General features: G+C 58.2%; 1 protein-coding gene across 5 annotated transcripts in view; it reads right to left on the bottom strand.

Moving 5' to 3' along the window:
• The window catches only part of CCDC57 (coiled-coil domain containing 57), a 93,550-nt gene that overhangs the window by 54,195 nt on the left and 24,825 nt on the right, over positions 1-14,530 (bottom strand). For 3 of the 5 annotated variants that reach the window (XM_039226219.1, XM_039226217.1, XM_039226220.1), the window contains exons 5-10: positions 12,069-12,269; positions 9,816-9,974; positions 6,766-6,928; positions 6,062-6,196; positions 1,542-1,764; positions 743-889 (exon numbers count right to left, since the gene is read on the bottom strand). In XM_039226219.1, coding sequence (XP_039082150.1) covers positions 743-889; positions 1,542-1,764; positions 6,062-6,196; positions 6,766-6,928; positions 9,816-9,974; positions 12,069-12,269 — 1,028 coding nt within the window. Of the gene's footprint in view, positions 1-742; positions 890-1,541; positions 1,765-6,061; positions 6,197-6,765; positions 6,929-9,815; positions 9,975-12,068; positions 12,270-12,602; positions 14,252-14,530 lie in introns of those variants that run through there. The other 2 variants (XM_039226221.1, XM_039226218.1) reach the window with 2 other exon arrangements.

The following is a 14,530-nucleotide window of genomic DNA, read 5'->3' on the forward strand; positions in this document are numbered from 1 at the left end:
GCTATCAGGGCCAGTCCCCTCTTACGAACACAGTAACTCTAAATGTGTATGCAACCAAAAACAAAGCTCCAAAACACAGTAAGCAAAAACTGACAGAATCATGATAAAAAACAACCATCTGCATTACAGCAAGAATAGAAAGGAACTTCCTTAATCTGGCCCTGTGCCCCCCAAAACCTTTAGCAGCTTAAAAGTCAAACGTTGATAATTTTTCTCTGGGCTCAGGAAGAAAGCCAGCCATTACCAACACCCTACTGGAGATTCAGGCCTGGAAAAGTAATACAAGGAAAAGAAACAAAAGACCCGAGCACTGGGAAAGCATGCAGGCTCCTGGCTGGAGACAAGATGATCTATAGGTGGAACGTCCTGCTGCTTCACCTTTCTCCCTAAACAGTCACTCTAGACACCATCCCGTGGGTGCATCCACCCCCCTGGGTGGGCTCTCCACCGGGCCAGCACCCTAGCCGGGCAAGGGGCTGTCTGCGTGGTGCCAGAGCAGGGGTGGGGCAGGGAGGTGGCCACCCAGAGAGGTAAAAGGGCATAAACACTTCAAGAACGGGTGGCGTGGGGACTGCTGGGTGCCGGGAACGGGGGACTTGCAGTTTGCGATCCTTCCTTGATGTGTGCGTTTGCATTTTATGGACTTTCTGTAGGGTTTATATTTCAATTAAAACAACGTACAGATGCAGAAGTTAGTGTTCCTGGGACAGAGCATTCAAGAGGAGGAGACTAGGGCTCTTACCAGGGGCTTTGGCTGAGACACCGGCTTGGACGTCCGAGTGCGATGAGGACGTCTTCGAAGGATCTAGCGCATCTTCTACCTGTCCTGCCAGGGCTTTAAACTGATGCTTCAGATTTCTTATTTCTGTTTCAAGGGCTGTGACGTACTCTGCCACACACACACACACAGTAAATACACCAGCACACACATTACGCTCCCCTCGGCCGTCGCGAAGCAGGGCTTGCTCAGGCTCGTGGTGCTCTCCCCCGCCTCCCCCCACACCTGCCCCGGCCGCGGGACCCCCTCCCCTCTGGTGCTGGGCGCTCTCTGAAGACGGCCACGCACTCACGCTCCCTCAGACCCACGAGCCCGCGTGCACAGAAGTACGAGTCTCAGGCATGGAGTCGTGATACCTGGTGCCCTCCACTCACAGCCACCCCGGGGCCTCTCTTAGGTGCAGAGGAGGGGTGGGGGAGCCCAGCTCCACTACGGCACAGGACCCCGAGGAGAGGCCTGGTACCCGCCAGCCTGCACAGCCCGCCTCTGGGGGAACACGGCGCCCGCTCCCCTCCCCATGCAAGCGGGCTCCAGGCTCTAAGTGCCAAATACACATCCTTCACTTTTTTCTGCCACTTCACCAATAAAAAGTTGCTGTTCTACATATAAACGTGGACTTAGGATCCCTTCCTTTGAGGAGAAGCCTCTCTCATACTCTGAGGTAATTTCTCAAAGCAGATGTTCATTGACAAGACTCCAAGTGAAGCCCGTTTTGGACCCACGGAGAGACCCCCCGGCCCCTCCCCCCCTCCCCCCCGCTCACCAGGAGCTGCAGCCTCAGCCGCTGCCTTCGGAAGAGGTTGTGCGGTGTCGGACGCCTGACTCTCTGACTGCGCAGGAGGAAGAACTTGGTCACTCAGGGTCTCCATCTCCTTCCTCATCTCCGCCACAGCCCTTCGTAAGCTTGTGTTTTGCTCCTGGAGCCTCTGGATCTCACTAGACGGAAAACTTTCACTTATCTCTTCTTCACGATGCCTTAGGAGCACCTGTCAAATACAGAAAAGAAAGATGGTTACAGCTGCAGAAGAAACCCATGGTTTGCTGCCCGTCCAAGGCTCTGCCCACCCATCGGCCCTCCAGGCCACGGGGGCCTTTCATCTAAACTGACGGGGCAATGAAAGTCCCCTCCTTCTGGGTGTCTTGAAGACGAGACTGCTTACTGAGAAATCTGGGGACACCCCCTTTCAGTCACAAAGCCACTGGTCACCCACGAGGGCGGCTACTGTGAAAAAGACGGACAAGAGCAAGTGCTGGCGAGGAGACGGCCAAGGCGGCACCCTTGCCCACTGTGAAGGTCAGCGGGTGCAGCTGCTTGCGGGTGAGATGGGGTGCCGCCGCGGAGACAGTCCAGCAGCTCGAGAGGTTAAATGCAGAGGTGACCACACGACCCGGCAAGTCCACCCCGGGGTATACGCCCAGAGAACCGAAAACCTACGTTCCCGTGAAAAGTTGTACACACATGTTCACGGCAGCATTTTTCACAGTAGCCAAGATGTGCAAACACAAGTGTCCACCGAGAGACGAATGAATTTAAAAAAATGTGACACAAAAGAGCACATGCAGCCATAGACAGGAGTGGAGTCTAGAACACGCTGCAGCTCAGGCCAGCTGTGAAGATGTTCTCAGAGGTCTTCACGAAGACGCCCCAGACTTCTCCGCGGCCACAGTCATACCTACGCCCCAGGGGGCCAAGGCGACCAGAAGCGTGTCAGGAAGAGGGACAGAAGACAATCTGACAAGAGCCCGACGGCACCTGCAGACACGCGGAAGATTCCATCTGAAATGAGACAATCACTGCAGGGCACCTGAGGGGCTTGGTCGCTTAAGGGTCTGACTCCTGATTTCGGCTCAGGTCATGATCTCACAGTTTGTGGGTTCAAGCCCCGTGTCGGGCTCTGTGCTGACGACGTGGAGGCTGTTTGGGGTTCTCTCCCTCTCTCTCTGCCCCTTCCCTGCTCGTGCTCTCTCTCTCAAAATAAATGAACTTAAAAAAAAAAAAAAAAAGAAAGAAATTCACTAGAGAGGTGGTCCAAGCCCGGACCGGATTTGACAGGAGAAAGGGTCAGTGAGTGGGGACACACGGCAACAGAAAGCGTTCAAGCCAAGCACACAGCGGAAGACCACAGAGAAGCAGCGAGGCCCAGAGACCCTGGGAACAGCGTGGAGCCGGCTCATTGCAAGGAGCCAAGAACCCAAATACATGAGGCAGAAATACTTTATATATAACATTCTGGCCAAAATATTTTCAATGTTTATTTTTGAGAGACACAGAGAAACAGAGTACAAGTAGGGGAGGGGCAGAGAATCCCAAGCAGCTCCAGGCTCCGAGCCGTCAGCACAGAGCCCGACGCGGGGCTCGAACCCACGAACCGTGAGATCATGACCTGAGCCGCAGTCAGACGCTTGACTAACTGAGCCCCCGGGCACCCCTGGACAAAATATTTTCAAATTTTTTTTTTTAATATTTTTATTTATTTCTAGGAGTGAGAGAGAGAGAGAGAGAGAGGGAGAGAGAGAGACAGCGTGAGCAGGGGAGGGTCAGAGAGAGAGGGAGACACTGACTCTGAAACAGGCTCCAGGCTCTGAGCTGTCAGCGCAGAGCCCGACGTGGGGCTTGAACCCACGAACTGCGAGATCATGACCTAAGCGAAAGTCGGGACGCTTAACCGACTAAGCCACCCGGGCGCCCCCAAAATATTTTCAAATTTGATGAAAACAAGTCCACAGATCAAGAAGTCCACTGAATCCAAAGCAAATTAACAGAAAATCACACCAAAAAACCCATAATAATTGGATTGCTAACAAATTACTGATAAAGAGAGAAAAGCAATCAGGGGCGCACAGCGCATCAGGCGGCGTGACCAGCACAGACGGTGCCAGCCCCTCGCGAGAGCCACCGGCCGAGACGCAGGAAGCAGAAGGCCTCCCGCCTCGGGACCTGCAGTCAGTGACTGTCCTTCCAAGGACAGCGAGACAGGCTGCTACCCTGGAGCCGCAGGACCAGCTGCAGCAAGACCGGAAAACCAGCGAGTTCCAGGAAGCGAGCATCTGCCGCCAGCACAGACCTGGGGTGTCTGACACGGGGGGGGTGGGGGGGGGCAGATAACGTGTTCTGCGCGAGCCCAGGCAGGGCCCCGGCTTCAGGGATGTGCGCCTGCAGACAGCGCCCGTCCCCTTCCCTGCAGCGCCCCCCCAGGCGCCGCACCCCCCACCTGGGTCCCCGCTCTCCTCCCGGCTGCTGGCCAGCCCCACTCAGCTGGCCCGAGGAGGGCTCCCGCCAGCCCTGCACCCAAGCAGAGGGTGAGCTGCTGCCGAGCTCAGAGAGAGGCGCCCGTGCGGCCTTAGGGTGACACGTGCCAGCTCAGCGACGCTGGAAGAGGAGGTCGTACGGTAAAACACACAACCACTTCCGCGGTGTTCTGAAGAGTTACCAGGACGGGAGACGTGATGACCGTACAAGTGAAAGAAAGAATCCCCAACACACAGCACAGCATGGACTGTATGAAACGAGCACACGCGCAGGGACACGTGCGAGATCCAGAGAGAGAGGCACCGAGGGAAACGCCAGAACGCCCCAACGGTGCGGCCACGTGTGACTTCCGTGTCCTCAGCAGCGGACTCCGCCAGCGCCAGCAGCGAGCCGGGTGCTGGGTCACAGCCCCCCTTCAATGGTTCACGAGGGGCTCGCATCAGATCGGGATGGACGCTCAATATGAGGGGTGACCCGGCCGCCACTGTCCGTGCTGCCACCGCGTGCTCAACCTGGCACCAAGCCCTGCTCCAGGCGCTCACTCGTCTCTCACAAAAGCGCCAGCTGTCCGTTGGCGAGATCTCTGCGGGGAGAACACGGCCACGGCTGTATGTCAGGGGCTCGGGTACCACGTGTGAAGATGCATATTTCTGGGATAAAGTCTAACCATTAAGTTCTGTCCTTCCTGGAGAGACCCAGGCTTCAGTCACAAAAGGGCCCTTTGCTGCGCCCTGAGATCCCATCCCCCCCAGATGTCTGATGACACGCTGAACTCTCCAAAGTCAGCACCAAATCTGACAGTTAGGACGGGAAACGTTTATTACAACTTTAAATGAGAAAGTGATCTGGCTCTGTGGCCACCCGCCGACCCTTCCCCACGGGCCTTCCCACCCTGTGACACCGAGGCCTGAAGAAGCCTCTGCCTCAAGCGCCGTGTTCGCCCCAAGACAGAGGCTCCTGCCCAGATGTCCACACAGACACCAGATCCGTCTCCTACGTTCTGACAGTTCTCACAAACGACCAGGACGGAATCATCAAATGTCCTCTCTGACTCTGTGCTGGACCCTAAAACCCCCGAGAGAAGCAGAGGTCCTGGCTTCTGCACACAGGTTAGGATAAGCTAGGATTAAGTGATCTCTACACCCAGTGTGGAGCTCGAACTCTTGACCCTGAGATCAGGGGTTGCAGACACCACCAAACGAGCCAGCCGGGTGCCCCAAATTACAAATATCTTAACGCTGGTTAGGAGCTGGGTCTACGGACATGTGGCCACTGCGCCGTCTTGGAGTAAACCCTGCCCACCTGCGTCCCTGTGACAAGCTAGAAATCTGAGCAGCTGCTGCTTTTGGGGTGGGGAGGGGGACCATCGGGAAGGGACTTTCCGGGGTGATGGACACGCTCTCCATCTTGCTAGAGGGCGGGGCCCATGGGCCCATTCACGTCGAACTCACTGACCTGTGCCCTTAACATTAATGCATTTCCTGCACATGAAACAAGAAACAAGAACTCTTCTCGGGCTTGGAAAGGTCTCCCCCCACCGGCAGCCCCTCCTGCTCTCGCCGCCCATCCCCCGACCACGGCCCTTGGGCACCCGGGCTCGGAGCCCAGCTCCACTCCTTCCACACTGTGAGGCAGCGTCCCTGCGTCTCGGGGCTGCGGCACCAGCCTCAGCGTCAGAGGACCCAGGGCCTCAGACGAGGTTCTCAGGCAGACCCGGCACGGGCGGGCACTCAAGCAGCACCACGCTGGCGGCACACAGCAACCCGCCGTGACAGCTCTGGGGGTAAAACACGAGGGCAACTTCACACTGTCTGCGTGGTGTGATGTCTGAGTGTGGGGTCTAAGATTTCAAGTGCTAAGAATACAAAGAAGAGTCTAAGTCCAGAGTCACCTCAGCTCCTTCAGGTATCAGACTGGCCCTCGTTGTGCGGACACAGTGGAGACTTTGGAGGCCGGGGGGGGGGGGCTCCAGGACTGGGCTGGGGGAAGGGCGTTCCCAGGCAAGGCTCAGGGTGAAGGACGGCTGTGCTGACCTGCACCTCCTTCTCCGGAAGGAACCCGCGTGTCCTCAACGCCTGCACGGCCTGGTCTCTCTCGAGGGTCAAGGCCTTCAGCACCACCTCCTGGTCACACAGCGTCCGCTCTGTCTCCTGTAGCTTGGCAGCAACCTGGAGGGGGTGATGTGGGACTCGGTTTATGTTGGAAGAGTCTCAAGGCAGTGGTGCCAGCCTTCAGGGCCCCGCCCAGAAGCAGAGAGCAGGCACGTGAGTGAGCAGCCCTGTGGCCCAGGACCAGGCGGCAGCCGGGGCTGGCTCATCGGCAGCATCAGGCTCGGGGTGTGGCCCTTTCTGCCCGGTCCCCTGAGCACAGGGTGCAGGGAGCTGCCTAGCACTCATGGGAAACAGCTAACGCAACAAAAAATGGAACACTCTGGGGCGCCTGGGTGGTCAGTCAGTTGAGTGACTGACTCTTGATTTCAGCTCAAGTCATGATCTCACGGTTCTCGGGTTCAAACCCGCTCGGGACTCTCTCTCCCTCCCTCCCTCTGCGCCTTCCCTGCCCACGCGCACTCGCCGTCTCTAAAACGATCGGGGGAAATGGCTGGGGGGCGGGACACGGACAACTTCCACAGCTGTAATTTCGCTATAAGTCAAACTGCTTGCTGGGGTTCGGGAGCCCAGAGCCTCCCGGGTGCCGCGGCGCAAGAGGGAGCGTGAGGGCCACGCAGGGCATGGACCTGGTCCCGTGCGGCGGTCAGAGCCTGCAGCAGGTCCTCGGACGCGCGGTGGTGGTCCCTCTCGACGCAGTCACAGCGGTGGCGCCAGTCGAGCTCCAGCTGCACCTTGTCGCGCTGCAGGCACTGCTCCCGCTCCACCGCCACCAGCAGCTGCTGCTTGTACCTGTGGGGACCGGGTCCTCCTGAGGGCGGTCCCCTTGCGTGTGAAAAGCAAGGGTGTGTCGCAGGTGGCGGGTGCAGGGGGTGCTCCCGCCGGGCCAGCCCGCGTTGGCGCGCCCTTGCTGACACGCGACAGGCCCACAAAACAGCAGCCCGGACGAGTCCCTGCCGTGTGGCCGTGGAGAAGTGGCGCAGGCGGGCAGGCTCAGGGTCTGAGCGGTGCAGACGGCAGGGACGCCGGGGAACCGAGGAAACCAGCACCGCGGAAGATCAAACCCCGGAAAGAGAAGAACCCGTTTGTAAGGAGGGAAGGGAAGAAACTAACAGACTTGAGAAATAGTAAGAAAACTGGTTGCGCCAGAGACGGTGCGAGAGTCTGGCAGCTGCGGAGAGTGAGCCCGAAGAGCTCGGGGCGCGTGCAGGACAGAGAACACAGGCCACACGGTCAGGGACAGTCCCCGGGAGCCGGCAGCCCACGTCCACGGGACAGCGGGTCTGCAGAGGCCCTGGCGGAGGAGACACAGGAGGAAACCCTGTGCAACCGGGGCCGCGCGTCCTTCTCGCCCGCCACACGCGGTGGGGTCTGCACACGTCTCCCGAGCGTGGCCGGGCCGTGAGCGCGAGGGGACGGGCGCTCCTGTCTGGTGAGGCCCTAGAGGACCCCGTCCTGCCGGCTGGAGGGGGGCTCCCACCGGCCCTGCAGAGGTGGCCGCGTGCCGCGAGGCCCAGACGGCCAGGACCTGAGGGCGCCGTGTGCAGACTGCGCGGGCATCGGCCGCAGCCGGAACGGAGGGCAGCGCGTGCAAGAGGAAGGGCACGAGCGAAGGCACTTGGCACAAAGGGCCCTGCGTCCGGACCCAGCAGGGCCCGCGAGAGGCCCTAGGAGAACAACCCAGAAACAAGAGGGGCGGGAGCGGAGCGCACGGTGAATACGCTCCGGGACAAGAAGCAACCACACGCGTGAGGAGGAGAAAGGTGAAAACAAATGTCTAAAAGGAGAACCTCTCAGCCTTAGTAGGCAGATGAGACGCCTCAGCGAGAAGGGCCCCGACTGGGGGGGGGGGTGCTGGGGCTCCCGGGAGAAGGGGGGGCAGAGACGGGCCTGTGGAGACAGCGGCAGGACACGCACGCGCACAACCTCACCCGTTTACACCAACAGTCCAATCACCACAAGCCAGCGATGGAGGGAAAAACGGGAAACGGGGAAAAAGGCACAATACGTGTGGAGGAACGTGCCTGAGGAACCCTCCTGAGAAACGCTCGGTGAGCCCCAGGAGGGAACAAGCCACGGGAAAACACACCACCGGCTTGGAGTTTTCCCTCGAGTGAATACACGCTTCAGGAAGATAAAGGCAAAGAACTGCGGACAAACGGCTGAGTGCAGGGCTGCGCAAAGGACCTTCGGGGGGCTAAAAAAAGATTACACCTTGTGGAAACTTTGAACTTGATTTTTTTAAATTTTGCTGTTTTTTTTTTAATTTTTAATTTTTTTGAGGGAGAGCACGCGAGCAGGGGAGGAGCAAAGAGAGACGGGAGAGAGGGAGACTCCCAAGCAGGACTGGTGCTGTCAGCACAGGGCCCAACGTGGGGCTCAAACTCACACACCACGAGACCACGGCCTGAGCTGAAGCCAAGAGTCGGACGCTTAACCCACTGAGCCACCCAGCTGCCCCTAAGAACGAAGAGCATCAGAAATAAATATTGGTGGGGCGCCTGGGTGGCTCAGTCAGAAATGTGTGCGGCTCCTGGCATCGGGGTCAGGAGTTTGAGCCCCACGCAGGGTGCAGGGATTACTCAAATATATAAAATAAAATAGAAGAAGCCACAACAACCCCAAATGCAAATGCATTAATAAAAGACTTGGTGACGGGAGCACCTCGGGAGCTGGGTCGGTTGAGGGTCCAGCTCTTGATCTCAGCCAGGTCACGATCTCACAGTTCGTGGGTTCAAGACCCGCATCGGGCTCTGCGCTGACAGCATGGAGCCTGCTTGGGATTCTCTGTCTCCCTCTCTCTCTGCCGCTCCCCCTTTCGTGCTGTCTCTCTCTCAAAATAAATAAATAGACTTAAAAGAGGAAAGACTGATACAACTGATACACCTCCAACCTGACTGATCAAGAACCAGAGAGGACGTTACCACAGACTCTGCACAGGTCAGAGACACGATACGCAAACCCTGTAAACAATTTTATGCCAATAAAGTCAACAATTAGATAAAACGGACAAACTCACTGAAAGACACAGATTCCCCAAACTGAGGCAGAACAATAGAAAACCTGCAATAAATGTCCAAATAAGTATTACGGGAAGGCAGATGCAAAGCGCCTACGCTGCACGACTCCATTTAGACGGAATCGCGGGCGGGGCAGGGACGGGCGGGCGGCGGCTGCGAGGCGTGAGGGCACCAGGCGGTGGCACAGCCGCATGCCCTGACGACAGGTGCCCGTGCCGGTCAGCACTGACTGACCGCACGCCTGCAACGAGTACATTTCATCGTATCTAAACTATTCCTCAAGAAAGAGAATGCGACCCTCACTCGAGCGCTCCCCCGTCAGACGGGAGGAGACGGTGACGGGGCGGGACACACGAAGGCATCCTCCCGGCGCAGGATCCGGCAGCAGGGGTGCCGCCGTGGCACTCGCTCCAGACCCGACACCACCCCCAGGGAAAGGCCTCCGGGGGCCACCCGCCATCAGCCCATCCCGCTTGCTCTCCCTTCTCACGCCCAGACACTCTCCTTCTCTTCCCAGTTTCTCGTCTTTTTCCCTCGGCAGGATGTGAGGCCAGGGCCTGGACCCTGTCCCCCCCAGTACCCTTAGCACCTAGAACAGCACCCAGCCCCTACGGGGCGCGCGGTGAGATGCATCTCGGGGACGTCCCGGGGGCGGTCACCTTCCGACGTCCTGCTGGCACCTGGCCAGCTGTGCCTTGAGCTCCACAGCCTCTTCCTGCAGCGCCTGAATCTGAAGGTCCTTGGAGACCAGGTCCTTGGACAGCCGAGCGGTCTGGGCATCCCAGCCAGACTGCAGAGCCGACGCGTCTTCACGGAGTCTGCGCAAAGGAGGGAAGCTGTGTGAACGCGGGTGTGGATCTCACTGGCTCGCTCGCTCAAGCTTTCTCGTACACAACGCCCTAAGCTCACATGCTGACACACGCGTGCGGCCCTCAAAGGGCACGCTGTACACCAAGTCTCTTCCACACCCGCGGCTTCACGTCAGGGTGGAGAGCTCCTTGCCCGGGTCAGGAAATGGTCCCACTCAAGACATACCCACCATCCTTCCCACCCACCCAGGTGTCGACCAAGCACGCAGGACATGCCGGGTCCGTGCCAGACGCGCAAGGAGAGGTGAGCCGCAGAGGCTGGCAGAGCCTGTAGTCTTGAGGTGGTGCCATGCGGCTCACCTGGGCCACGCCGCGTGCAGCCCCTCCACACGGGCACCCTCGCCACAGGTTTTCAAACTGAACAGTAAAATGAGGTTGTACAGAAACCCCCACACCACCTGGGAGAATCCCTAAACTTGGATAAATTTCCCAAAAAGAAAGACGTGAGAGAAGACACTCGGGACACTGACCAGGGAAGCGGCAGTCTTGCACAAAAGGCCGCTGCGCGTTCACCCCATTCGCGGCCCTGGCCCGCGTCCCTCCCCATCCTTCCGGGAGAAGGCACAGACCCGCACCTCCGGGGAAACCGAGGCTGACCAGAGGACATCAGGCTCTTGCGGCTGAACCGCTAACCTGCCCGGAAACAGCACAGAATGTCTGGAGTCACGGATGCTCTCAGAGGAGTGAGAAAGCCAGACAAGCAGAGTGCTCCCGGCATTACTCTTGCCACAGGAAGACCGGTTTTCTTCACATACGTTACACAAATCACTTCTAGTACAATCTGTACAAACTCACACTGGTCTCCTACCTAAGATAAGATGGCCTAACATCACGAAGGGCTGGGAAAGTTGGAAACCAGTTAAGACACCGTGCAGGTGACGGGAGAGGACTCGGCCCCGGGGCCGGGCTCTGGGGGGCGCCCCCGCTCTGGTGCTGCGTGGCGGACGGGCGATGAGTGCAGGCGTGCGCACCCCCGCGGGATCTGGGCCCCGGCCGGCCGTGCCACCCAGCACCGAGTGTCTGAGGTGATGGGGGACGTGCAGCATCTCCTCCGGCTGCACTGTCGTCCACGGTCACCGAGAAGCTGGATGGACACAGACCACCTGGGACCTGATCTGGATTTCCAAGGTGTGACCTCATCACTCACTCGTCAGCAACCTTATTCTAAGGAGCAAAGGACACCAGCCAGCAGGGAGGTCTGTCACTGAGGCTTCTTCTGACTCTCCAGGCGGGAAACAGAGCAGCCGTCCAGCCTGGAAGGCCCCGGCCCCGGCCTCGAACACCATGACGGGGGACGTGCTGTACGGTCTTCCTCTTCCTCCCCCGGACGCTGCTCCTACCGAGTCAGCGTGCGTGTCAGGCCTTCCCAACCGCAGGAGAAGTCGCCAGAACTCAGCAACCACATTTTTATCTCCTCTCGGTTTCCAGCGAACGCCCACAGTTACCTGCATACTGGCTGTGGGTACTGCGTAAAGGCTTTGCTTGTCCCCGGCCGAGGTCCTGGCTCCTGCCCCAGCGTGCCCAGCGCAGCCCAGCTCCGGGAGGCCGGCCTCTGGAGAACGTGAGGACCCGCCCTCCAGCTCCGGGACGCCCGCAGTCAAGCGCTCGGGCCGGTGCTGGTCAACACGGGGCCGCGGGCCACGCACGGCTCCCGAGCACGTGACTGGTCTGAATTGAGATGTGGCTTCAAAATTTAGCACCAAAAAAATACAAAATGTCTCAGTAATAATTTTTTTCAGGCAAAAGAGGATTAGTTTTTATACCGATTGCTTGTTAACGTCACGCAACACGACAGTATCCTGGACACGTTCGGTTAAAGAACTCCCCCGTCTCTTTGTGCCTTAACTGTGGGCCCCGGGAGGCGGCCCTGCCTGTGTGGCCTGCCGTGTCGCTCACAAAAAGTTGTGTTGTGTTTTACCACAATAACTGCATATGTCTACGCACACACAGCAATGACGCAACTAAAAGAAAAAAAAAAAAAGGGCAAAACGAGACGGAGGAAAAGGACCAGGGGGCTCCGGGGCGCCAGGCCCGCCCACTCACTTGTCCACGGCGGCGTCCTTGCTCTTCAAGGCCTCGGCCTGCCTCCACTCTGCCCTGCGGAGCTGCAGCTCCAGGCTCTCGACGTGGGCCTGCAGCTCCAGCGCCCTGGCCTCCAGCGCCCGCAGCTGCTCCGCGTGGGCGTCCTTCACAGCCGCCAGCACCGCGTCCCTCTCCCTGGCGTGGCGGTCCAGCGCCTCATGCCTGAAACACAGGCGGGTGACCTGGCCCGCGGCCTCCTCGCTCCCCCTCGCACCCCGTACCCGAGGCTGTGGTGCTCCTGCCCCCCGGCCGTGTGCGGACACCCCCCGGGGTGCACTCTGCCCGAGCGGCTCTCAGATGCCAGGCCCCTGGCCCGCCTCTGGAGCTCAGCACCCCCAGAAGACAGACCCCGGAAGCCGGAGCTCGGGCAAAGCAGCCTTACCACCGCCCTCACCGGCTGTCCCACCAGCCCCCGAAGGCAGGACGCGGCCGTCCGGACGCCTTCCCTGTGACGTGGCGGCCGGTTCTCCGTCTCGCCGGAGACGCCAAACTTACCGGAATTCCATCTCCAGAGCAGACGCCCGTCTTGACCCCACACCAAACTGGCAGGTGCCGTGTGCACATCTGACTGACCATGCTCAGCACTTTCTATGCTTTTACTCTATTTGGTTTCAGTAAAAAGTTAAAGGCTCTAGAAATAGAATTCCACGTGGCTTTGGATTCCATCAGCATCTTCCAGTGGGACGGGGAAGCCTTTCCCAATCGAGTCACATTATGTACTTTTCATTCTAATCACAGTCAAGCCTCATCTTACCCGTCTTGCGACCTGTTCGGTATTTTCTACCTTCTATCGGCAGAGCCGGGACACACACCGGCCGCCGCGCCTCCTCGTTCCTGGCAGCACGTGCCCTTCTCTCCACCAAACCACGAAAGCCCAACCGTGACGGCTGGTGACACGAACGGAGTCACTTCCCAACTGCGATGCGTGGGGGCGCCACTCTGAAGGCAAACACCGGGCTCCAGGGTGGGAGCGCCTGCCTCGTCACCGCGGCTCCGTCTGCCGCTCACGACAGCGCATCAGCACACGGCAAGTCCCCACGCACAGCATCGGTGTGAGCTCTGAGCCCCTGGGCCGACAACACGCTTTAAAACGCGCCGAGTGTGCTAGCGCGGACTTGTGCTCGTGTGCACGGCGGAAGGGCGTTTTCGAGTCCTGTAATTCTGTGTTTCCACGACACTCCTCCAAACAGAGACAAGTTCACTTACTCGAACTGAAAAAGGAAGAGACACCGCAGAGCAACCCGCCCGGCTGATGGCTCCACGGACACGGCGGGCTTGGCCGCGCAGGTGGCCTGGTGACCATTTTCCCTAAATCTGCAGGCTTCAGGTTTTAGACAGAAATGGAAAAGCGTGCAGCAAAATAAAAGCCATCTTACTGCGTAAATATCATGTTGGCAAACGTGCTCTCAAGTCACAACATCCCAGCTTCCCAGACAAAATGTCACCAAGTGGAAAGACACCTGGTGTGTGGAACAGTCACGGAGTCGGTCTTAAAAAAGCCTCTTATCTAAACTTCTGGAAACGGAGAACGTGGACGGTGCTGCTGACCGTGCTCAGACACCGTGGCCAGCACAGGCTTGGGGGCACTGCCACATGAGCGGCAGACACAGGGCACGACACCATTCCGGACGGAAGCCAGCAGGTTGATCGGGGCACGTAACTGGAAGGTGTTCAGAGCCCCGGAGACGCGGCAGAGGAGCCCCCTGCTGCCCGTGAGCGCGACAAGGCGGCCAGCCCCACACAGCTGCTCACAGCGGAAGTGGGGGCCGTCTTGCCTCGTAACAGGGCCATTCCTGAGGAGACTTTACAGGTGATGGTCACTGAATTTTATGGTGTATTATATTGTTCTGTGAAGTATGTACTAATAACTATCATAAGAACTTCATTTAGAACTCTTTCTAAACACCTAGAGCCTTGTGACTCCAGCCAATTTCATTGTTTTTAGTTTACATAATCTACCTATTGTTCTTAGAGGTGACTGAGTTCAAATTTCTGAAGTGCAAAAATTACACTATATTCAGATGAAGGTCCTCAGGCGTAAGGGCAGAAGAGAAAGGAAAGCTGTAAGGAAGGCTCCTTCACATTCACCTTCCCGCACTTTTCAATCAATGGTAGGGGATGTTTACATACATTTTAAAGAGTAACCAAACAGTTTTACTTTTCCCCCCCTTTTTAAGAGAGATTTTATTTTAAAGTAATCTCTACCCCCCAACGTGGGGCTTGGACTCACAACCCAAGAGCCGCACACTCCACAGAGGGAGCTAACCACTCCTGAACAGTTTTACCTCTATGCTGACGTTTCTGATATGCTAAAAATCAGGGGCGCCCGAGGGGCTCAGTCAGCAGAGCGTCCAACTTCTGCTCAGGTCGTGATCTCACAGTTTATGGGTTCGAGTCACCGCATCGGGCTCTGTGCTGACAGC

This window comes from Hyaena hyaena, unplaced genomic scaffold (assembly GCF_003009895.1).
Source record: "Hyaena hyaena isolate Hyena2069 unplaced genomic scaffold, ASM300989v1 scaffold_21, whole genome shotgun sequence".
NCBI lineage: Eukaryota > Metazoa > Chordata > Mammalia > Carnivora > Hyaenidae > Hyaena > Hyaena hyaena.